Source organism: Symphalangus syndactylus, chromosome 12 (assembly GCF_028878055.3).
Source record: "Symphalangus syndactylus isolate Jambi chromosome 12, NHGRI_mSymSyn1-v2.1_pri, whole genome shotgun sequence".
Classification (NCBI taxonomy): Eukaryota; Metazoa; Chordata; class Mammalia; order Primates; family Hylobatidae; genus Symphalangus; species Symphalangus syndactylus.
The window spans coordinates 126828656-126854011 of record NC_072441.2 but is presented as its reverse complement, the minus strand read 5'-3'; the positions used below and the strand labels follow the sequence as shown (position 1 = coordinate 126854011).

The 25356-nt window shown below is 39.3% G+C and overlaps 1 protein-coding gene across 1 annotated transcript in view; it reads left to right on the top strand.

The window, feature by feature from the left end:
- RNF11 (ring finger protein 11) overlaps nt 1-24038 on the top strand; it is a 35899-nt gene extending 11861 nt beyond the window's left edge. The window contains exons 2-3 of the mRNA XM_055254782.2: nt 20891-21060; nt 22081-24038. Of these exons, the coding sequence (XP_055110757.1) occupies nt 20891-21060; nt 22081-22252 (342 nt within the window). The 3' untranslated portion in view covers nt 22253-24038. The remainder of the gene's footprint in view (nt 1-20890; nt 21061-22080) is intronic.
- The last annotated feature ends 1318 nt before the right edge of the window (nt 24039-25356 follow it).

Sequence of the window (25356 nt, the reverse complement as noted above, 5' to 3'; positions counted from 1 at the left end):
AGTTTCACTCTTGTTGCTCAGGTTGGAGTGCAGTGTCATGAGAAAGTACATTTACAGTGCTATACTGTATTTTCTTTTTCTTTTTTTGGCTTTGAGATGGAGTCTTGCTCTGTCACCCTGGCTGGAGTGCAGGGGCACGATCTTGGCTCATTGCAACCTCCGCCTCCTGGGTTCAAGCGATTCTCCTGCCTTAGCCTCCTGGGTAGCTGGGATTACAGGTGGCGCCACCACGCCTGGCTAATTTTGTATTTTTAGTAGAGACAGGATTTCTCCATGTCAGGCTGGTTTCAAACTCCCGGCCTCAGGTGATCTGCTCGCCTCGGCCTCCCAAAGTGCTGGGATTACTGGCGTGAGCCACTGCGCCCAGCCTCTAGTTTGTTCTATCAGTTAGCAAGTATGTTTTAAGCTCCACGGGGAAAGGAGAAATGATGAGTCTCTTACCCCTAGGAGCCTACAGTTAAGGGACAAGACATGAAGCAATTATGAGGTCAGCATGAAATAGTACATAATCAAGTATTAAATTGTTTCGTATATAGTTTTGAAGTTGTGTGATCAGTTTGTGATAGGGCAGTGAATCACAAATGTACTTTTTAGCTTCTGAATCCTTCGGATAATCTTACTTGGAACTTGAGTATAAAAAATAAATAAAAACAACAGAGCTGCCCTGATTAAATTGAGTGGTGGAGCTTGGAGTCAAAAGATAGCCTTCTGTATTAACAGGTTCCACATCCTCTGATCCATCCAATCACAGAAAATATTTGGGAAAGAAAACAATAAAAAACAATACAAGAGATAATACAAATTAAAAAAATATATAGTGTAACTATTACATAACATTGTATTAGGTATTATAAGTAATCTAGCGATGATTTAAAGTATATGGGAGGGTGTACAGGTTATGTGCAAATATGCCATTTTATATAAGGGATTTGGGCATCTGAGTATTTTGGTGTTCAAGGATTTTGGAGTCAGTCGGGTGGGACTAATTATTAGATGGTGGATATGAATTTAGAGGTCATTGAGTTGTGTAATTTTGTACAGTAAAAGTATGTGTGTGTAAATCTTAATTAAAATGTATTATACAGAAACTAGTGTATCTTTAACACAGTATCTTGAGTTTCTTTTGATTGACTGATTGATTGGTCGATTGAGATAGGGCTCTTGCTGTGTTGCCCAGGATAGCATTGGGCTCAAGTGATCTTCCTGCCTCAGTCTCCCAAAGCTCTGGGATTACAGGTGTGAGCCACTGCACCCAGCAGGTTTCTTAATTACATAGGCTGGTGCACTTGCAAAATATAGCCACAACTATAATGTAGTCTATTTCCAAGCCCCCAAAAGGCTCCCTCCTGCCCCCTCCAACAGTTAGTACCTTTTTTCCAAAGGTAACTGTTGGTCGTTATGACCTCCTATCACCCATATTTGTTTTGTGTGGTCATGAATTTCAAACGGAATAACATTCTAGCATTGTTTGTGAAATTTGTGTTCTTACATAATGGCAGTACACATTCTTTTTCATTGCTATGCAGTATTCAAAATTGTGTAAATATACCACATTTTATTTATTCATTCCATTATGTGTATTTGGGTAGTATCAATTTTTGGCTGTATAAATAAAGATGCTGTGAACATTATACCTGAGCACCTATTTTGAGTTTATATCCAGGGATAGAGTTACTGGATAATGGAGCCACGTGTATATTTAGTTTTTCCTGCAGCATTTTATTACAGAAATTTTCAAAAATAAAGAAGAGTTGACAGAATTGTTTGAATACCCATATTCATTCCTACCACCTAGATTCTGCAGTAAACATTTTGCTGTATTTGCTTTCACACATACCTATTCATCATTCTGTCAATCTATCCTGTTGATGTGTTTCAAAAATAAGTTGCCAAATAGTTTTCCAAGTGGTTGCACTAATTTTCTGCTTGTACTGACAACATGAGAGTTTCATTTGTGCCACATCTTCACCAGAACCTGGTATTGTCAATCTTTATTTTTGAAACTTTTTTCAGCTTTGAAGTATAATTGATATAATTATATATACTTATGATGTACACCATGGTGTTTTAATATATGTATACATCATGAAATGATTACCACAGACAAGCTAATTTACAGATCCTTCACCTCACAGTTATGATTTGTTATTGTGAGAATATTTAAGATGTATTTTCATAGCAGTTTTCAAGTATACACAATACGTTATGCTAAGCTGTAGTCACTATGTTATACAACAGATCTCCGGAATTGTAGATCTGTTTTATTTTAGACATTTTAATAGGTGTGTAGAAGTATAGAAATGCAGTTGACCCTTGAACAACATAGAGTTGAATAGCATGGGTCCACTTACAGTGCTAATTTGTTTACACAAGTATGTTGGAATTTTTGTTTGAGATTTGTGACAATTTGAATAAACTTAGGTGATTCTCATTTTTTGAAATATCAAAAAATTAAGATATGAAGGATGCATAAAATATGTAGATACTAGTCCATTTTATCATTTACTACCATAAAGCATTCACATCTATTATAAAAAATTAAAATTTGGGCTGGGCATGGTGGCTAATACCTGTCATCCCACACCTTTGGGAGGCCGAGGTAGGAGGATCACTTGAACTCAGGAGTTTGAGACAGCCTGGGCAGGATAGCAAGACCTCATCTTTACAAAAAATCAAAAGAATTAGCTGGAGCCAGGCGAGGTGGCTCATGCCTCTAATCTCAGCACTTTGGGAGGCCAAGGTGGGGGGGATCACTTGAGGTCAGGAGTTCGAGACGAGCCTGGCCAACATGGTGAAACCCTGTCTCTACTAAAAATATAAAAATTAGCTGGGTATGGTAGTGCGTACCTGTAATCTCAGCTACTCAGGAGGCTGAGGCAAGAGAATTGCTTGAATCTGGGAGACAGAGGTTGCAGTGAGCCAAGATCATGCCACTGCACTCCAGCCAGGGTGACAGAGCAAGACTCCATCTCAAAGCAAAAAAAAAAAAGAAACAGAAAAAGAAAATACAGGATAGCACTGTAAATGTATTTTCTCTTCCTTAAGATTTTCCTAATATTCTTTTCTCTGGCTTATTTCATAAGAATGCAATATGTTTTACATGTAACATACAAAATATGGGTTAATCAAGTTTGTGTTATCCATAAGGCTTCTTTGGTCAACAGTAGCTTATTAGTAGTTTTTGGGAAGTCAAAATTTAGGCCAGGCATGGGGCATATACCTGTAATCCTAGGTATATGTCTTGGGAAGCCAAGACAGCAGATCATTTGAGCTCAGGAATTCGAGACCAGCCTGGGCAACACAGCAAAACCCTGTTTCTACAAAAAATACAAAAGTTAGCCGGACGTGGTGGCGGGTGCCTATGGTCCCAGCTACTTGAGAGGCTGAAGCAGGAAAATTGCCTGAGCCTGTGAGGCGGAGGTTGCAGTATGCCAAGATTGCGTCATTGCACTCCACCCTGGGTAATGGGAGTGAAAGCCTGTCTCAAAAAAAGAGAAAAATTATAGGAAGGTTTGCGACTGCACTGGGGGTCAAGACCCCTAATCCCCATGTTCAACGGTCAACTGTATTTCATTGTGGTTTTAATTTGCATTTTCCCAGTGAGTACTAGAGTTAACCTTTTCAAATGCTTGTTGGCCTTTCGGGTATTGTCTTTTGTGAAGTCTTTTGTCCAGTTTTTATGTGTGTGTGTGTGTGTGTGTGTGTGTGTGTGTGTGTGTGTTTTGAGACAGAGAGTCTTGCTCTGTTGCCCAGGCTGGAGTGCAGTGGCACCATCTGGGCTCACTGCAACCTCCACCTCCCAGGTTCAAGCAATTCTCCTGCCTCAGCCTCCCAAGTAGCTGGGATTACAGGCGCCCACCACCACACCCAGCTAATTTTTTTGTAGTTTTAGTAGAGATGGGGTTTCACCATGTTGGCCAGGCTCGTCTCAAACTCCTGACCTCTTGATCCACCCGCCTCTGCCTCCCAATGTGCTAGGTTTACAGATGCGAGCCACCGCACCCGACCTTGTCCAGTTTTTAATTGGGTTGTCTGTCTGTTAAAAACTTGATTTGTAGGAGTTTAAAGTATATTTTACTAATAAAAAAGAATGGTAATTGTTCTCTGCATAATATTTAGAAAATAAGGCCGGGCACAGTGATTCAAGCCTGTAATTTCAGTGCTTTGGGATGCCAAGGTGAGAGGATCCCTTAAGGGAAGGAGGTTGAGACCAGCCTGGGCAGCATACTGAGACCCCATCTCTACAAATAATATAAAAAAGTTAGGTGTGGTGGCATGCACCTGTAGTCCCAGCTACTTGGAAGGTTGAGGCAGGAGGATCACTTGAGCCCAGGAGCTCGAGGTAACAGTGAGATATGATCACACCACTACACTCCAGCCTGGGCAACAGCAAGATCCTGTCTCTTAAAAAAAAAAAAAAAAGGGAAAAGGAAATAAAGAATAGAAGCAAAGTAGAGATTGTGTTAGATCCTAGAATGTAAAGATAAATAAAATGATCTCCATGTTCTCTGTACCTTCATTCTAGAGAGGGATGTAGGTAAATGGATATAAAATACACTGCCATAAATTTTATGAAGAAGAATGTTTAGGGTGCTATAATTTGCTCAACACTTCATTATTTTTGCTTTCTTGATAGTTTAAATAATACTATGAATGTTTAATCGATAAAACATCTTGTTTTAGAATATTTTGTTAGTATAAATTTTTTTAGGAATTGCTGGATCTGGCCAGGCACAATGACTCATGCCTGTAATCCTAGCACTTTGGGATGTGGAGGCGGGAGGATTGCTTGAGCCTAGGAATTGGAGACTAGCCTGGACAACATAGTGAGGTCCCATCTCTAAAAAAAAAAGGGAAGGAATTGGAAGGAATTGCTAAATCAAAGGATGTGAGGATTTTAAAGCCCTACACAATCAAACAATCGGATCATCCGAAATAATTTATCGAAACCGTGGAAGTATATGTTCCACAACAAAGCATACCTCTTTGGTGACCAAAATGTGGCATTGATGAATATTGGGGGGTTCCCCCTAAAACTTTAACCCCCTTTGTGTTGGCACATTCATGAGATAATTCTGTTGACTAGGTTATAGTTTTTTTTTTAATCAAAGAATAAAACATGGTCTCCTTGATTAGAGTTAGATATCACTTGCTAGCTCCTTGAATGAATTCCTTTTTCTTTTTCTGTTTTTGAGACGGAGTCTTGCTTTGTTGCCCAGGCCTGTAGTACATTGGCACGATCTCTGCTTACTGCAACCTCTGCCTCCCGGGTTCAAGCAATTGTGCCTAAGCCTCCCGAGTAGCTGGGACTACAGGTGCATGCCACCATGCTTGGCTAAATTTTTTGTATTTTTAATTTTTTTTTGAGATGGAGTCTCGCTCTGTCACCCAGGTTGGAGTGCAGTGGCAGGATCTCGGCTCACTGCAAGCTCCATCCCCTGGGTTCAAGCAATTCTCCTGTCTCAGCCGCCTGCCAAGTAGCTAGGATTACAGGCGCGTGCCACCACTCCTGGCTAATTTTTGTATTTTTAGTAGAGAGGGGATTTCACTATGTTGGCCAGGCAGGTCTCGAGCTCCCAGACTCAAGTGATCCGCCCACCTCGTCCTCCCAAAGTGCTGGGATTACAGGTATGAGCCACTGCACCCGGCCATTTTTTTGTATTTTTGTAAAGGCAGGGTTTCACCACGTTGGCCAGGCTGGTCTGGACTTCAGGTTGCCCTGGCCCCTCAAAGTGCTGGGATTATAGGCATGAGCACCCAGCCTAGTTCCGTTTTCAAATGAATAGCAAAGTATATGTTGGCTCTTACTAACTTTACTGTGGGAGAAAAAAAACATAGCTCCAATTTTCTTTTCATTATAGGCTCTTTCTTGAATAGAATACTTGCATAGAATAACAATAGCTTATACATTGGTGAGGGGAGTGTTTACATTGCCCCCAACATACTGTTTAATGCATAATATACATTATTTTATTTAATTATCACATAGTATCTGTAAAGAGGAACTATATTATTTTTAATACTATTTATATGCTATATAATATGTATATATATGTTTCTACTTATATATCATATGTAATATGTACATTATAGCTGACATAGAGACTAAGCAGTTTGTACTCTGGATAAATTTGTTACATTTAATTTTTTATTTTTCTTTTTAGCGACTGGGTCTCACACTGTTGCCCATGCTTGAGTGCAGTGGCACAATCATAGCTCATTGCAGCCTCAAACCCTGGGCTCAAGCGATCCACCTGCCTCAGCCTCCTGAGTAGCTGGGACTAGAGATGCATGCCACCACACCTGGCTAATTTTTGTCTTTTTGGCAGAGACAAGGTCTCGCTCTTTTTCCCAGGCTGGCTTTGAATTCCTGGGCTTAAGCAATTCTACCTTGGCTTCCTAAAGTGTTGGGATTACAGGCATGGGCGACTGCACCCAGCTGTGTTTCACTTTCTTGCTGGTGTTCTTTGAAGCACAAAAATGATTAATCTGATAAAAGCCAGTTTGTCTATTTTTTTCTTTGGGGAGCTTTTGGTATTTTCAAGGAGGGGGTCAAACTTCATTCTTTTGCATGTGTCTAGCCTGATGTTCCAGCACCATTTGTTGAAAATAGTTTTCTTTTCTCATTGAATTATCTTGGTATTCTTGCCAAAGATCAGTTGTCTATAAATGTGAGAGTACATTTCTGGACTCTACTGTTCCATTGGTCTATATGTCTGTCCTTAGGCTTTGTAAGTAAGGTTTGAAATCAGAAAGTGTGAGTCTTTTTTTCGTTGTTGTTCTCCCTTTTCAGGATTGTTGTGGCTATTCTTAGTCCCTTGTATTTCCATGTGAATTTTAAGATCGACTGTCAATTTCTGCAAATGAGCCAGCTAGAATTTTGATAGAGCTACATTTAATTTTTTTTAATGAATCTACATTGAAATATTCAACGATTGCCCAAACATTATCACCCCAAACCACTGTTTACCTTAGAGTTCATTCTTGGTGTTGTACATGGATTTGCCATGTATAATGACATGCATCCACCATTATAGTATCGTACATATAGTTTTACTGCTCTAAAAATTCTCTGTGTTCCATCTGTTCATCCCTCCCCCCAACTCCTGACAACCACTGATGGTTCTATTGTCTCCATAGTTTTGCCATTTGCAGAATGTTGCATATTTGGAATCATACAGTATGTAGCCTTTTCAGATTGGCTTCTTTCATCTAGTAATATGTATTTAAAGTTCCTCCATGTTTTTCATGGCTTGATAGCTCATTTATTTTTTAGTGCTGAATAACATTCCATTTGCATTGATATACTGTAGTTTATCTGTTTACCTACCGAAGGACACCATAGTTACTTCCACATTTTGATAGTCATGAATAAAGCTCCTGTAAACATTTGTTTCTGGGTTTTGGTTGGATGTGTTTTTCAACCCCTTTGAGTAAATACCAAAGGGTGCAATTGCTGGATCAAATGGTAATAATATGTTCAGTTGTATGAGAATTATCAAACCGTCACCCAAAGCATACCATTTTTGTTGTTGTTGTTACTGGTTTTTGAGATAGAGTCTCGCTGTCACCCAGGCTGGGGTACAGTGTGGCATGATCTCAGCTCACCACAACCTCCACCTCCCTGGCTCAAGCGATTCTCGTGCCTTAACCTCCCAAGTAGCTTGGATTACAGGCACGCACCACCATGCCCAGCTAATTTTTGCATTTTTAGTAGAGATGGGGTTTCACCATGTTGGCCAGGCTGGTTTCAATCAAACTCCTGACCTCAGGTGATCCTCTCCCCTTGGCTTTCCAAAGTGCTGGGATTACTGGCGTGAGCCACCATGCCTGGTCGCAAAGCATACCATTTTGCATTCCCACCAGCAGTAAATGAGAGTTTCTGTTACCACACATCCTTGCCAGGACTTAATGTAAGTGTTTTGGATTTTCACCATTCTGATAGGTGTATGTGGTATTTTTTGTTTTAATTTGCAGTTCTCAGTGCTTCTCAGTACCTCCCACCCACCTTGTCTGGGACAGGATGGCTGGAGGGGCTGGAGTTGGGTAGTTCCCTTTCCCCAGGTAGGTTAAGCTCTGGTAAAAGTTGCTCCCAGAACTTTATATTAAATTAAAAGTTTCGCATGAGGATAAGACATTAGGAGCAGAATGCTCTGGCATATTTAAAATGGTTTATTTTCCTCTCCGCCTCCTGGAAGCACTCATGTGAGGACCTGGTAGAGGTTTTGGAGTTAAAATTCACAAAAATGTGGGGGCCCCATATGATTGGGTCCACTTGGAGTTTTTGTTTTAATTTTCTTTATTTTTTATTTACATTTTTTGTTTGTTTTTTTGTTTTGGAGATAGTCTTGCTCTGCGGCCCAGGATGGAATACAGTGGCACAATCTCAGCTCACTGCAACCTCTGCCCCCTCCAATTCAAGCCATTCTTGTGCCTCAGCCTCTCTGGAGCAGCTGGGATTACAGGTTTACACCACCATGCCCGACTAATTTTTGTATTTTTTGTAGAGATGGGGTTTCGCCACATTGCCCAGGCTGGTCTCAAGATCCCAGCCTCAAGTGATCCACCTGCCTCAGCTTCCCAAAGTGCTGGGATTACAGGCATGAGCTACTGTGCCCAGCCTTGACTTTTTAATAATAGCCATTCTGACTGATGAGGTGGTATCTCATTGTGATTTTGATTCGCGTTTCCTTTCTTTTTTTTTGTTTTTTGAGACAAAGTCTGTCTCTGTCGCTCAGGCTGGAGTATAGTGGTGTAATCTTGGCTCACTGCAACCTCTGCCTCCCGGGGTCAAGCAATTCTCCTGCCTCAGCCTCCCGAATAGCTGGGATTACAGGCACCCGCCACCATGCCCGACTAATTTTTGCATTTTTAGTAGAGATAGAGTTTCACCATGTTGGCCAGGCTGGTCTCAAACTCCTGACCTCAGGTGATCCACCTGCCTCGGCCTCCCAAAGTGCTGGGATTACGGGTGTGAGCCACTGCATCCAGCCAATTTGCATTTCTCTAATGATCAATGATAATCGGAATGGCACGCAATTTACATTAGTTGTTTATTTCTGGAATTTTCCATATAGTGTTTTCAGACCATGGTTGACCACAGTTAACTGAAACCTTGCAATAAGTGGGGACTACTGGAGATCCTCTTCATTTTAAAGATGAAGAAATAGGTTGGGCAGTAGAGCAGAGCAACTAGGAGAAATGCATTTAAACAATAGGGATAACTGCACAGTGAGGCAGAAAATGTTATATAATACACTAGATTTGGCTCAAAGGCAGTCACAGGAGCCTCTAGGAGTTCATTTCCAGTAGAGTCCAGGAGAGGAATGGGATATTGGAATTAAGTAGGTTATACAGTGATACTTGAAGTAATGAGACTTCTTTGAAATGAGTCTTCTAAAAATGTTTCATAAATCCTAAAGGTAGGCACAACATATGGCACATAAATTATCAGAAATACCCATATGTATAACATCTCTTTTTTCGTTTGGAAGTAAACAGCCCTGTCTCAGCAAATTTCTCAAGTTAACAAAATGTTTTTAGTGTCCCCATGTCTTCTTTTCTATTCTCAGTTGGTGATTTCCTTTCTTTTGCCATTCTCCCTGATAGGCAATCTGTGCTCTCTGTCTAACCTTTCTCTCTTGAATTTATAGTGTAGTTATTACTAAGGCACAATTCTATCAATTAAGGCTCATTTCAGTGTAATGTGGATGTGTTTTATTGATGTGTTTTGTTTAGTATTATGTCCACTAGGCCTTTGTATATTTAGCGTTTGCACCACTCCCCACCCCATTTTCATGTGACAGCTGGAGGCCTTGTTCAAAAAACTACCAGAAAAAGGACATGTATCCCATCCTTTATGGCTTTCTTATAACACCAGAAACTATCCAGCCTTGTTTTGTCCTGTTTACTGTAAGATCCTAAGCCAGTGGTTCTCAACCAGGATGAATTTGCTCTCCAGGAAACATTTGGCAAAGTCTAGAGACATTTTTGGTTGTCACAACATGGCAGGGAAGAGGGTGCTACTGGCATCTAGTGGATGGAGAGAACTGCCAAACACCCTGTGATGTACAGGACAGCCCCTACAACAAAGAATTGTCTTACTAAAATGTCAGTATTGCCCAGGTTGAGAAACCCTTCACTAAGCAAACCCCTTTTCCTCTCTAACCTCAGTTAGGTCCTTAATTAAGTTTGTTTCTTCAACTGTAAAGTGGAGGTTACTGTACTTTTTCAAATGGTTGCAAAGATAAATGAATTTAAGGCACGGAAATATGTAGCACAGTGTCTGACACGCAGTGGCACTCTGCTGAAAGAATAAATTAGGGTTTTAAAAAAATGTTGTATAATGCAGCTTCTCATCCATCCTGATTTTCCTGCAAAAATTCTCATGTTAAATGTTTTGATCCATTATCACTGTAAATCTCTTACATGTCATAGAAATTCCTGTATTTAAGCCTCTAAAATTTCCTAGACTACCTCTTAAATATGTTTTGATTTTTGGTCATGAAAGCAATGATTATCATATCACCACTGGAACAAAATCTTTTTAAGTAAGAGATACCTTTTCCTGTTCTTTTCTAAAGCACTTCAGTGAATTAAAGATTGGTGAGGAGTGTAGGTCAAAGTTTAAGTCAATCAGTAATTGAATATTTTCTGTTGTCAAACAGTTAATAAGTTCATGATCAAATAGCATATGTAGGAGAAGACGTTAGATTTCAGAAACACTAAGCTTATCCCATTCTCTTTGTGCTTTTAATTTTATGTAGCAATTCAAGGCTATCAATAGTTGTAGTCTTAAAAGCCCCTAAAAGCAGAAATGATATTACTGTCAAGAACCAGTAAACTATACATGAAAGATTTGTGGATTGTTTAGATTTTTATGATATACCCCTGTTTGCAAGGTGGTGTTAGGTCCTATGAATCAGGAGTTTGTAAGTTTAGTTAATTGGCTGAGGCCCATTGTTGATGTGTTAATTTTTTTGTGAATAGTTTTTAACATACGAATCCTGCACAAGATAAATTTATACCTTTAAACATTTCAACGTTTTTGGTGTCTTAAATGGTGTTCAAACTTTTTATTTTGGCTTCCAGTTCATTGCTGGTATTTACAAATACAATTGATTTATGTGTGTTCTTTTAACCTGCAACCTTGCTGAATTCATTTTAGGAGGTTTTGGTTAGAGTCCTTGGGATTTTCTAAATAGGCTCATGTCTGTTTGTCTCTCTTTAATTAAAATTTTTAGGGTGTGTTTTTGTAAAGCATTAATATTCAATTTTGGGTGTTTTCATTCTGAGGCTGATTCTCAACCTGGCCCTCTTTTAAACTTTCACACCTTCTCCCTTTTCATCTTCACTCCCTTCCCCAGAAATCACTGAAATGACTTCTGAGCACATTGTCATTTTATCTTACTGATTCAAAATTATTATTAGATACGTTTATTATACCCTGGAGGTAACAGAATAGTGCATCCAGAGTCTTGAATTATGTAGGACAGTTGTGTTAGTGGGTGAAAGCTGTTAGGCCTTTGGATTCTTGCACCTACTTTTTATTGATTTTTTTTCCCTCATTGTCAGTTCTTCATCTGCTGTTAGTGTGTCTGCCCTTAAAGTACCTCTTCCTACTTCTAATAATTTGGCATGTTGGAAAACCAGATACTCAAGCTCATCACAGTATTTTCTAGCAGCTCCCAATAGAGAGATCCCAGAGACAGTGGCAGCTGAGGAAAGTTGCATTTTCACTTGTGAATAAACTATTCTGGGGTTTAGATACATAGGTACTTTATATTTTTTTAAGTTAAAAAATTTTTTGAAGTTCGGAACAAATTTGCTTAATAAAGTCAGTTTTAGCGGGAAATTCACATGCACATGAGAATTGAAAGAAAGAACCTTTAATGTTGATACAAGCTTATCGTTCCTTTTTCACATATACTGTGCACCACCTCCTCTGTGTTTAATTACCTGAACTTTTTTCTCATCCCTAGATTTTGTTTCTCAAAAATGTTTCTCCCTTAAAACATGTTATAATGAACTCTTTGTAAGATCTAAGTTCTTAATCTCAAAGTAATCTTTAGATTGAGGAGTACTAAAATTGAGATCCACAGACCCTTTAAGGTCAGGGACAGGACTGCTTTCAGTGTGATCGATTTCCTTAGTAACCTTATGTGTTTTATTCAAAAACCTCATCTGAAATAGCTTTCATTGGACTGCATAAGGTTTCCATGGCAAAAAAAAAAAAAAAAAAGTTTTAAGAATCCGTGAGAGGCAATCCCAGAGTGAGCTCCTGTCATTGCTGCCAGAAACCACAAAGCCTTTTGAGAGTTCTGAACTCTGAGTCACAGAGTTCTGATAGGTATGTGGTATTGTAATTCAGTTGAATTTTGCTATTGCAATATTTAGGTAAATTGTCAGACATAATTAAGATTTGCAGCACGAAATGGGCCCATATATATATATATATATATATATATATATATATATATATATGGAGTCTTGCTCTATTGCCCAGGCTGGAGTGCAGTGGCACGATCTCAGCTTACGGCAAGCTCCACCTCCCGGGTTCACACCCTTCTCCTGCTTCAGCCTCCCGAGTAGCTGGGACTACAGGCGCCCCCCACCACGCTCAGCCTGTGATAAGATTTTTAAATAAAAATTTCACGGCTTGTCACTGTGGCTCATGCCTGTAATCCCAGCAGTCTCGGCTCACTGCAACCTCCGTCTCTCCAGTTCAAGCGATTCTCCTGCCTCAGACTCCCGAGTAGCTGGGATTACAGGCACATACCACCACCCCCAGCTAATTTTTTCTATTTTTAGTAGAGATGGAGTTTCACTATGTTGGCCAGGCTGGTCTCGAACTCCTGGCCTCAGGTGATCCACCCGCCTTGGCCTCCCAAGTAGCTGAGGCTACAGGCATGTACCACCACTCCTGCCTAATTTTTGTAGGGATGGGGTTTTGTCATGTTACCCAGGCTGAGATTACAGGTGTGAGCCACTGCACTTGGACCCAAAACAATTTTTAACGGATGATGCTGGGACACCTACATATAACCACATAGTTATGTGAGGTTGGGCCTCTTTTTTTTTTTTTTTTTTTTTTTTTTGAGACAGAGTCTCGCTCTGTCACCCAGCCTGGAGTGCAGTGGCGCAATCTCGGCTCACTGCAAGCTCCGCGTCCTGGGTTTACGCCATTCTCCTGCCTCAGCCTCCCGAGTAGCTGGGACTACAGGCGCCTGCCACCACGCCCGGCTAATTTTTTTGTATTTTTAGTAGGGACAGGATGGTCTCAATCTCCTGACCTCGTGATCCGCCTGCCTTGGCCTCCCAAAGTGCTGGGATTACAGGTGTGAGCCACCGCGCCCGGCCCCCCTTTCTTACTATATGCAAAAATTAACTCAGAATGGTTCATACACCTAAATGTAAGAGCTAAAACTTTATAAACCTCTTAGAAAATATAGGAGCAAGTGCTCATGACCTTGGGTTTGACAAACTTCTTAGGATACTGAAAGTAAAAGTAACCAAAGTTGAATTTCATTAAAATTTAAATTTAAAATTTGTTATTCAAAGAACATCAAGAAAGTGAAAAGATAACTCATAGGATGTAAGAAAATATTTGGGTTTTTTTTGTTTGCTTGTTTGTTTGAGACAGAGTCTCCCTCTGTCATCTAGACTGGAGTGCAGCAGCACAATCTTGGCTTATTGCAACGCCACCTCCCAGGTTCAAGCAATTCTTGTGCCTCAGCCTCCCAAGTAGTTGGGATGACAGGTGTGCACTAACACCCCCTGCTAATTTTTTTTTTTTTTTTTTGTATTTTTAGTAGAGACAAGGTTTCACCATGTTGGCCAGGCTGGTCTTGAACTCCTGACCTCAGGTGATCTGCCTGCCTCAGCCTCTCGAAGAAAATACTTGTAAATCATTGGTCTGATGAGGGACTTGTGTCCAGGAGATAACAAAAAGATAATTTGCTATCAGAGAGGGCAAATCAAAATCACAATGAGATACCACATCTTACCCATTTGAATGGTTATAATAAAAAAGATAAGTTTAAGCAATGCTGTAGAGAAACTGGAACATTCTATTTCCCTTTTTAAAATGCACACTTCATTGCTTTCCAGTGTGTTGAGAGTTACACAACCATCCCTTACCAATACAGCTCTCAATGGGATTGTAAGATGGTGCAGGTGCTTTGGAAAAGTTTGGCAGTTCTACAAAAGGTTTTGCAGAGTTCCATTCATTGGTATATATACCCAATAAAATGAAAATATTTACAAAAACTTATACATGAATTTTCATAACAGTATTATTCACAGTAGCTAACAAGTAGAAACAACCCATGTCCATCAGTGACTAAACAAAATGGTGGTGGACTATTCAGCGATAAAAAGGAATGCAATTCTGATAAATGCTGCATCATGGGTGAACTTTGAAAACATGCTAAGTGAAAGGCGAGCCATGAAGACCACATTAGTATGATTCCATACACAGTTTTATTGCACTTCTCAGGGTTGTGTGTGTGTGTGTGTGTGTGTGTTTACACAACTTGAAGGTTTGTGGCAGCTCTGCATGAAACAGTTCTTTTGGCACCATTGTCCCAGCAGCTCACTTCATTTCTCTGCTACATTTGGTAATTCTCGTGCTTTCAAACTCTTTCATTATATCTTTTACGGTGATCTCTGATCAGTTTTATTAGGGTGTTCTGGAATGAAACCCACACATCTGAGTAATGCTTATCTATGAAATGCTCAGAATAGGCAAATCTATAGAGACAAAAAGCAAATTCGTTAGTGGTAGCCTAGGGCCGGGGAGTTTATGGGAGTGACTGTTAATGAGTACACTTACTTTTGGGGGTAATGAAAATGTTCTAAAATTGATAAGTGATGGTTGCATAGCTCTGAACACACTGGAAACCGTTGAAGTGTGTATTTTAAATAGGAAATAGAATGTGAATTATATCTCTAAGGTGTTACAGTTAATGGAAGCCTTTTACCTTATCGTGATACTGTATTTCCTCAATGGCTAAGATGTGCTTTTTTAAGACTGGGCTTGGCTGCTCACTCCTGGGATCCCAGCACTTTGGGAGGCCAAGGCAGGAGGATTGCTTGAGCCCAGGAATTCTAGACCAGCCTGGGCAACATAGTGAAAACCTGTCTCTACAAAATTTATTTTTTTAATTAGCGGGGCATAGTAGCATGGGCCTGTAGTCCCAGCTACTCAGGAGGCTGAAGTGGGAGGATCACTTGAGCCCGGAGGGTCGTCAAGGCTGCAGTGAGCCAAGATTGTGCCACTGCACTCTAGGTAACAGAATGAGACCCTATCTCAAAAAAAAAAAAAAAATATATATATATATATATATATTAGGAAGATAGATGTGATGCTAGCTTTTAAATCTCTGTGTGTAATTGTTCAGGAACTGCATCAGTGCTAATCTGGGAGTTTTTGTTTTGGTCAAGATTTCATGGAACATCAGAACTAGAATATACATTGAGACCAACTATTCTAAATCCTCCATTTTATGGTCTTAAATGTCAGTCTGGCAAAATTCAGAGAAAACATTTCCCAGTAGGAGACTGCAGCTGGGAAGAAGGTGGTGCCAGCAGCAGCTTGTAAGGATATAAAGAGAAAGATCAGAAGAGCTGGCTCTTATTTCCTACTGGAGGAAAAGATACAGCTTTTGGTGACAAGCTGCATGCTTTAGCAGTGACTTTATTTTTCCTTCACCACAAACCAGACTTGTACTATTTCCAGCCTCAGCACATTATTTAGGCACTTCCCCACTGCATTGTTTTCATTTCTGAAATTGTATCACATTCCCTAAATTGAATCCAACTTTTAATGTAGTGCCCTTCAGACAGACACGTTTTACATTCACTTGTTTTGTGTCTTTCTTGGCTTAAACCACCTAAGATTAGGGCCCGATACATTCTTGACAACATCCATCATTTTAGAGGTGCTTCATTTATATATTAACAGACAACCAGAATGCTTCAGAGATTTTTCTCATCAGATCAGACCTTGCTGTTTTTGGTGTTTGACCCTATCTTCTGGCCAGGCGCGGTGGCTCACACCTGTATCACGCCTGTAATCCCAACACTTTGGGAGGCCGAGGCAGGTGGATCACTTGAGGCCAGGATTCGAGATCAGCCTGGCCAACATGGTGAAACCCTGTCTCTACTAAAAATAAAAAATTAGCTGGGCATGGTGGGGCGTGCCTGTACTCCCAGCTACTCGAGGTTAAGGTGGGAGAATTGCTTGGACCTGGGAGGTGGAGGTTGTAGTGAGCCAAGATCACGCCACGGCATTCCAGCCTGGGTGACAGAGTGAGATCCTGTCTCCAAAAAAAAAAAAAGACTCTTCTGTCCTGCTTCAGCATATTTTATAACCCTGTCTTCCATTTCTGTTCTACCCCCTTCCATGCTGCTGCAGTTTTCCACAATGCATATTTTAATTTTAAATTATTCCTTTTCTCCTTTTCTTAAAGGCAGATGATTTCCTTTGGATTCTCGCTCTTTCTCTCTTTTGCATGCAGACATATGGAGAACTAAAGAAAGTATTAAGGAAAAGATTGTTTAAATTTATTTGAAATTTGCTTCTCTGTGAATTCCATCTTAAAATTTAAACTCACAGGGCAAGCCCATGTGTCTCCTAATCAACAGTGAGGAAATTAGGTAAGACTGTATAAGACATTTAAGTAGATGATAGTGGAAAAGGGAAGAGAAGAAGTCAGAGGAATCAGGAAGGATGAGATGTCTATCTCCAGTGACTAGTGGTGTCATTAGAGAAGAGCCCATATATTAAGCCCTTACCTTGGTAAGTGCTTTACTTATCTGCTTATTCCTTACAATACTTTTTTTTTTTAATGGAGTCTAGCTCTGTGGGCCAGGCTGGAGTGCAGTGGCATGATCTCAGCTCACTGCAACCTCCGCCTCCCAGGTTCAAGCAATTCTCATGTCGCAGCCTCCAGAGTAGCTGGGATTAGAGGTGAATGACTGCACCTGGCCTCCAACGCTTTATTAAGATAGGTATTTTGTCTGTTATGCTGATGAGGAACCTTAATGCTCAGAGATATTAAGAAGCTTGCGTAAGGCCACATACATAATTAAATACCAGAGCAGAAATGCCAGGGAATGCCTGTACTCTTTCCATTATGCGTTTTTGTTCATTCACCTAGGTAGGGGGCATAGAAATTCTGAGTTGGAGAAGCATGTGGAAGGAAGTATATTTGGTTTGGTTTTGGACCTATTGAAGTTCCTGTGGGATGGGTAGGTGGAGCTTTGAAAGAGGCAACAACCCAGGTATTTTCACTTGGGAGAATGTTGGGTGTAATTTATATCAAGTTTTCCTTTTTGGTTTTATTGTTATTTAATCCAAATCATTAGCAGTTTTTCTTTTTTTTTCTTTTTGAGAGCAGTTTTTCTTTTTGTTATTGTTATTTAATCCAAATCATTAGCAGTTTTTCTTTTTCTTTCACTTTGTCACCCAGCCTGGAGTGTAGTGGTGTGATCTCGTCTCACTGTAGCTCAACCTCCTGGGCTCAAGCGATCCTGCTGCCTCAGTCCCCCAGGTAGCTGGGACTACAGGTGTACGTCACCACTTCTGGCTAATTTTTATATCTTTTATAGAGATGGGGTTTCACCATGTTGCCCAGGCTGGTCTCAAACTCCTGAGCTCAAGCTATCTGTTTGTCTTGGCCTTCCAAACTGCAAGGATTACAGGCGTGAGCCACTGTGCCAGGTGCATTAGCAATTTTTCATAGCATATCTACAAAGTTCTAATATGTATATAATGTATATTGCAAGAACATAAGTGCTTTGATTTAGGTTGTTCAGTTATATAATTATGTTGAGTCCCAACTATGTGCCAGATACCGTGCTGGGTAGGTAATAAACATTGGTAAGCAAAACAGACATAGCCCCTGCCCTTATCAAACTACCCAGATAGCCCGGGCACAGTGGCTCTCACCTGTATTCTCAGCACTTTGGGAGGCCAAGGCTAGAGGATTGCTTGAGGCCAGGAGTTTGGTCAGCCTAGTCAGTGAGACACTGTTTCTACCAAAACAAAAAAATTGCTGGGCATGGTGATGCGTACCTGTAATCCCAGCTACTGGCGAGGCTGCAGTGGGAGGATTACTTAAGACTAGAAGTTGGAGGTTGCAGTGAGATGTGTTTGTATACCTTTTATCATTAGGTCCATATTTAGGCCCTGAAATAGGCTAATCAAAATACTTAGTTTTTTGTTTTGTTTTGTTTTCAGCTGGGGACGAAACACAGTAGCTTTGCAAATATAAAGTGGGAGCACAACCTAGCACTGGCATTGGAGGTCCTCAAAACAGTCCCCAAGTTTGTTGATTCAATAGGAGGACTCATAGGACTTAGTATATAATCTTACTCACATCTATGATTTGTTACAGCAAAGAATCAAAGCAAAATCAGCTAAGGGGAAAGGTGCTTTGGTCCAAAGGGAACTAAGCACAAGCTTCCAAGAGTTATCTCCTAATGGAGTCACACAGGACATGGTTAATTCCTTCAACATATGTGAAAGGTTTTCTGCCAGAGAAGCTCATTTGGAGACTCAGTGCCCCAGGTACTGATTAGGCACCCACTGCCTAACATATGACAAAATTCCAGGTTCTCAGAGGGAAAGCAGGTGTTGAACATAAACCATATAGTGTCTGCAGATAGGGAATGGTGGGAACCACCCCCAAATCCACATCTTTTTTTGTTGTTAAGATGGAGTCTCGCTCTGTCACCCAGGCTTGGTAGCAAGATCTTGGCTCACTGCAACCTCTGCCTCCCGGGTTAAAGCAATTCTCTTGCCTCAGCTTACTGAGTAGCTGGGATTACAGGCGTGCACCACCACGCCCAGCTAATTTTAGTATTTTTAGTAGAGATGGCGTTTCACCATGTTGGCCAGGCTGGTCTCGAACTCCTGACCTCAGGTGATCCGCCTGCCTCGGCCTTCCAAAGTTCTGGGATTACAAGCATGAGCCACCACGCCCAGCCATCACATCTTTTAAAATTGTTGTTTTTATACCCCTGTCTAATCTTCTACTCACTCAGTGTCTGTTAGCCAACAATTGAATCAAGATTCCATTTTGCTGCCTAGAAAATCAGTGGCTCTCTAGTTACAAAAAAATTGATAACTCAGATATCAAGCCATTTTAAAACAAGTATCATGAGAATTAAAATTTAAAATTAGGCATGTGTGGTAAGAAGGGTGAGGCCACATTCATCTTTAAAATATCAGGAGGTCTTAGTCATTTCCTTTCCTCTATGGTTTTCTGAACCATGTAAACTGAAATTAGATTGTTGAACCATTTTAAATATCTAAAAGATATATAGAGGGTTCCTTTGTTTTAACAAAAAAATGCCAAAGGAGAAAGTACACTCATAACATGAATTAAAATATAGTTTTTATTTTCTTCTTTAATGTTTATTAATGTTTCCCCATAAAGTAGAACTTTTCTTTTCTGTTCTCCTTTCTGTGTTCTCTACACATATGTGAACCACAAGACTGAAGAAATCTAGTCTCTGAAAAACCCATAGTTGGAGTTTATTTTCTCTAAAACAATTTAGTTATTTTTTTTGTTAGGTTCAAGGATTTAAGAGACCCTTTATATTATCTTAGTCTTAAACCAGTTTGTTCCCAGTTTGCATGTGGATGACAGCTCATCAAAACTGGTCAACTAGGACTGAGGCTAAGATTCAGGAAGGTAGTCTAGACTGGAAATGGTAATTCAAGGGTTGAAGAACTCAGAGCTGGCTTCAAAGAGAAGCCAGAAAGCCAGGACCAAAGCCAAGGACAGTAGCACTTAGCTTAAAGTCTGTAAAGCAGAGAATCATGATGGGGAGAATTATGACGATGGGGAGATGTTAGAATAATTTACAAATATTGGCATTTACAAAGCTGTTAGTTATCTCATGATTATATCAACTCTCTAAAGTGGGTGCTGTTATCTGCTTTATTCAAACACATTAAGAGACTTGGTCCAAGCAATCACAGTAAGTAGCCGAGCTGAGACTGAAATCTTGTAATTTAATTCTTCAGACTGAAAATCTCGTCTTCTGAGATAGTAGTGTTTTTCAGACTGTTCTGTTGATTCTGAGGATTCTGCAGAGGTAACCAAGGTGAGGGCTTGGGAATGGGGAGCCTCATCCCTTCTAGGCCACACTGCATCCCAGCTTCATTCCATCAGAGTTGCTCAGTTTTAAATATTATTATAGGCCAGGCACCATGGCTCACCCCTGTGGCCCCACTACTCAGGAGGCTGAGGTTGGAGGGTTGGTTGAGCCCAGGGGTTGAGTTTACAGTAAGTTGTGTTTGTGCCACTGCACTTAAGCCTGGGCAACAGAGGGAGACCCTATCTCAAAAAAAGATGGGGGTTATACACACGATTCCTTTGAATGAATTGTTTTGTCGTGTAAAAAATCAGTTGGATTAGGAGCAGCAGAATTCTAATTTCAGTATTGTCAGTTAGTGACTGTAGGCAAGCTTGGTCCTATGAAATGGGAAAGTTAGTCTTAGATAACTTTCAGATTTATTTTTGCCATAGTCCAGTCCATTTAAAAAGTTTTTAAAATTATTTTTAGAGATGGGGTCTTGCTGTGTTGTCCAGGCTGGTCTCTTATCATGTGGAAATAGTTGATTTAACATTCCATGCCAGTTCTTCAGTGAAGTCTGTGTTTATATCCTTTAGGCAGAATGAGAATGTTTTGGTGTGTGTATGTTTTATTCTAGTAGCTGAAGTTAAGGCAGGATGAAACACAATCATACAGCCAAACACTAGCCCAGCTTCCTACCCCTCCCAGGGCTCCCTTTCCCTTCTATCTCTGACCAAAAAATAAGCCCTCGAAAGGTTTTTAAAAAATAATCTTTTTCCTCTATATTTTAATATTTTAGGAACAAGTTCCAGTTCCAGTCTACCACCCAACACCTAGCCAGACTCGGCTAGCAACTCAGCTGACTGAAGAGGAACAAATTAGGATAGCTCAAAGAATAGGCCTTATACAACATCTGCCTAAAGGAGTTTATGACCCTGGAAGAGATGGATCAGAAAAAAAGATCCGGGAGTAAGTTTTAATTTGTACATTTCAAAGTTTTATTTTCAGATTGCTTTTGAAAAATTTGCCTTTTCTCCTGCACTTTAGAAAGTCAGACATTTAATATATTGAAACACTTCGCTTAATGCAAGAGAATGTTTAATTTTTTTTCATAGCTCTATTACTGGCTATTAGCAAGAGAATGTTATGTAGTAATTAAGAATGTTCACAGGCCGGGCACAGTGGCTTATGCCTGTAATCCCAGCACTTTGGGAGGCTGAGGTGGGGGGATCACTTTAGGCCAGGAGTTCAAGACCAACCTGGCCAACATGATGAAACCTCATCTCTACTAAAAATACGAAAATTAGCCAGGCATGGTGGCACGCGCCTATAATCCCAGCTATTTGGGAGGCTGAGGTGGGAGAACCACTTGAAACTCTGTCTCAAAAAATAAAATAAAATAAAAAGAGAGAAAGTTAATGTTAATGAAGAGAGCTTTAACTACAGCAACCCAGTAAGTAGGCTGAAATTAGTGTTTCTGTTTTTACAGTTATTAAAATGAAAATTATCTTACTCTAGGATTACTCTAAATAGCACAAGGAAACAAAGTTGGCTGAAGTTAGTGTTTCTATTTTACAGTTATTAAAATGAAAATTGTCTCAGTCCAAGATTACGCTAAATAGTGCGAGAAAACAAAGTTGATCTAACTGATGCTTTTCTACCTAAAATAATCCCATTCTCTTTCAGGTGTCTGCTATAATATGTAGCTGTTTACAAGCACAGCAGTAGACTTGATCCATATGTAATCCATTTCTCTTTGCTCTGTTGATTGCTCCTAAGTCCTGCAAATTCTCAGGGGATTGAAATAAGAGACTGTGGACAGATCAACATTAGGAAAAAATTCAATTTGCATGCTTTGGTGATAAGATGACAAGCAAAGCATTCTGATGTGTTGCTCAGATTAACACTGTCTTTAATGGGATTTAAAGAGTTTTCTGAATAGGACACTTCTGAAAATGCCTTCTGATTTCTTTCCATTGCTCCCAACAGGTGTGTGATCTGTATGATGGACTTTGTTTATGGGGACCCAATTCGATTTCTGCCGTGCATGCACATCTATCACCTGGACTGTATAGATGACTGGTTGATGAGATCCTTCACGTGCCCCTCCTGCATGGAGCCAGTTGATGCAGCACTGCTTTCATCCTATGAGACTAATTGAGCCAGGGTCTCTCATCTGACTTCAAGTGAACCACCATTTTGGTGGTTTTGATCTTTTGTCACTGAGCCCAAAGAGCCAGGGATTAGGAATTAAGATCATGCACAAAAGTTTCCTTAAAATTCCTGGATGGCTGCAGATGTTGGGGGGAAAAGTACGTGATATTTTAGAAACTTAGTGGGAAAAGTAGGATGGTATTTTTATGTAAAGCCTTGACCCAATGTTTAAAAATATAATTGTATTTAGGTCTTGTTATTGCTCCAGTACATAGGAATTGTGTAAAGTGTTACAGCAGCTGTATTTGTTTAAATTGTGTGTATTGAAGATTAGGAAAAAGATAGTAGTTATTTTTCCTAAATGAAATAACTTTCCTCTCTTCCCCTTCCCCACCCAAATTCTCTTCTGAAGTTGCTGGCATTTGGGTCAAGGTTTTATTAAAAGCTACATTTTATAACACTGGCACACACAAAAAAGTAGTTTTAAGCTTGTTTGCACAGTTCTTTTTTCCATTGGAAATGGAATTCATTGCCTTAGGTCTTTTTAAATAGTGTATTATTATCGTTGGGGCTGGCTCTATGCTTGAAAACCAGTTTATTTATAACCTGTTATAAGTGCTATATTCTGTTTGCAGTTAGGAAATGCAGAATTCAAAGTGATCTCCTAGCTTGTAAGCAAACTGAGATGCACTATCCCTTTTCTATAAAAAATAAGTTAATGTGTCAAGAAACCAACTCTATTAAAGTGGGGTTCAATATTACCCTTTCCTATGTGTTTTATCTAATTATTTTGGTTGTTAATATGGTGATAATGGAAAGTCAACTTAAATTTTAAATATTAAGAATTCTGATTTATTGAGATTGAATTATGCCACCACATTTATGTAAAAATGAAGATGGCACCGTGGTGAGACCTAATGAGAAATAGTTACTCAGTTGTAAAAATTTTGATTTATTCTCTTTCTTCTGACCTCCTTCCGTCTTGTCTTGAACCATAGCAAAAGGATACTGCATCTCTCATTACTGTAGTGCTGAGGTTATTGAAGTTATATAAAACACATCTCAGTCTCTGTTTCTTGGAAAGGTATCTATTACATCCTGCTAGCTGACTGACAAAACTAAGCAGGGAGAATAAAGATAATTGTATTTTATGTTTTGCACACAAACTTAGAATTTGTATAACCATATGACTTCATAGTTGTGATCTCAAAAAAGAAGGAATTTCTCCTTTGTTTCTTGCAGTTAATGTAAGAATACTTTGAATCTCTAAGCTTCTGAAGTGGTAGAGGTAGAGATGGTCTAGTAAAGATGTAGTAGTAATGTTTTATCCATTTAGCATGTGTTTATTTTTTCATATGTACTCAAAGGTGACTTATTGGTTCACCTCAGTGATATTACAGCTAAAAAAAATCATTCATTAGCAAAAGGAAAAGTGGTCTCAACCTAATATCAGAAGTGTTTCTTATTATTATTTTATATTGAGTTGAATATTGAACTCTTAACACTTTTCTACATACAAAACACAGTGTCATGAAGGTTATTCATAATTGCATTATAGAGGAATGTAGTATGTCATAAGTACTTCGTAAAGATTTGACATTCAACTGTAGTATCCATATGTTGCTTAAATTTCCTTATGAGCCCCATGATGGAAAGACTTAAAGATGAATTTGAGAAAAATTGAAAGAAATTAGATTATCAGGTTCTGTTAAATTGTTACGTGTATCTTGCTTAAATTTCTGTTTATTAATTTATATCCACCCAATTACATAAAGCAAATTTGGAGGAAACAACTGAAGTTGTGCAATATTTTCTGATAATTGCTTTTTTTATTCTTGTGTTTTCTACGTAAACATAATGTCTATGTCATCAAGTATTATAGTCAGACTTTCTTTTTTTCTAGATTGTTAAAATTGGCAAATGAACTTTTTTTAAAAGCATCTTCCATGTTGCAGTTAGTCTTTCTTTTCATTACAGGTCCTTCACAGAAGTTTGGTGGTAATATTGAAAGAACTAGCATTGGGCAGAGTGTGTCTTTTTTTAGGCACTTTGTATTCTCAACGTACAGTGTTAAGAACCATCAATTTTGACGTTTAGTAAGTTGTTAAAGTTATAATACAGCTGTGAAGGGCTAAAGTTAGAGTTGATTACGTAAGTATTCCCCATATAATCTTTTAAAAAGTTGTGTATGATTATTTTAAAATATCTCTCTCTATATATATATACCCGTGGGAAGTATTTTTTATTGTTTGGCATTTAATATCATTTAATCATATACTTAGGCTTGATAGCACCAAAGTTTCTAAAACCAAACAATAGCTGTAATCTCTTGATTTAGATATGGGCAAGATATGTTCAAGCTTGGCTGTGGGATTTGAAATTTCTGAAAAGCCTAACCAGGAAGAAACAAAAGAATCTTACCCTTTTGAATGCAAAACCTAACAAGTTGAAATACTTTGAGATATTTGTAGTTTAGCTAACACAAACTTTTAAAAAATTCTGTGAGTTTCTTGATAGGGAATCTCCTCAGTCGGTACTAGAAGACTCGCCCCCTACTATTGGTGTTTATCATGTGATATAAAACAGTATGATTTCACGCAATAGTAAGCATTGAGGTAACAGATCACGTGCTTACAAATCTTCTTCATAAGCATTCATTTTTAAAAAGGAGCAACACTTAATAAAGTACAGTAATCCCCCTTATCCACGGTTTCTGCCATTTCACATACCCACACACTACGGTGCAAAAAGGTATTTTGAGAGTGAGATACCACTCACATAATATTTTTTTTTTTCTTTTTTTTTTTTTATTTATTATACTTTAGGGTTTTAGGGTACATGTGCACAATGTGCAGGTTTGTTACATATGTATCCATGTGCCATGTTGATTTCCTGCACCCATTAACTCGTCATTTAGCATTAGGTATATCTCCTAATGCTGTCCCTCCCCCCTCCCCCCACCCCACAACAGTCCCCGGAGTGTGATGTTCCCCTTCCTGTGTCCATGAGTTCTCATTGTTCAATTCCCACCTATGAGTGAGAACATGCGGTGTTTGGTTTTTTGTCCTTGCGATAGTTTACTGAGAATGATGTTTTCCAGTTTCATCCATG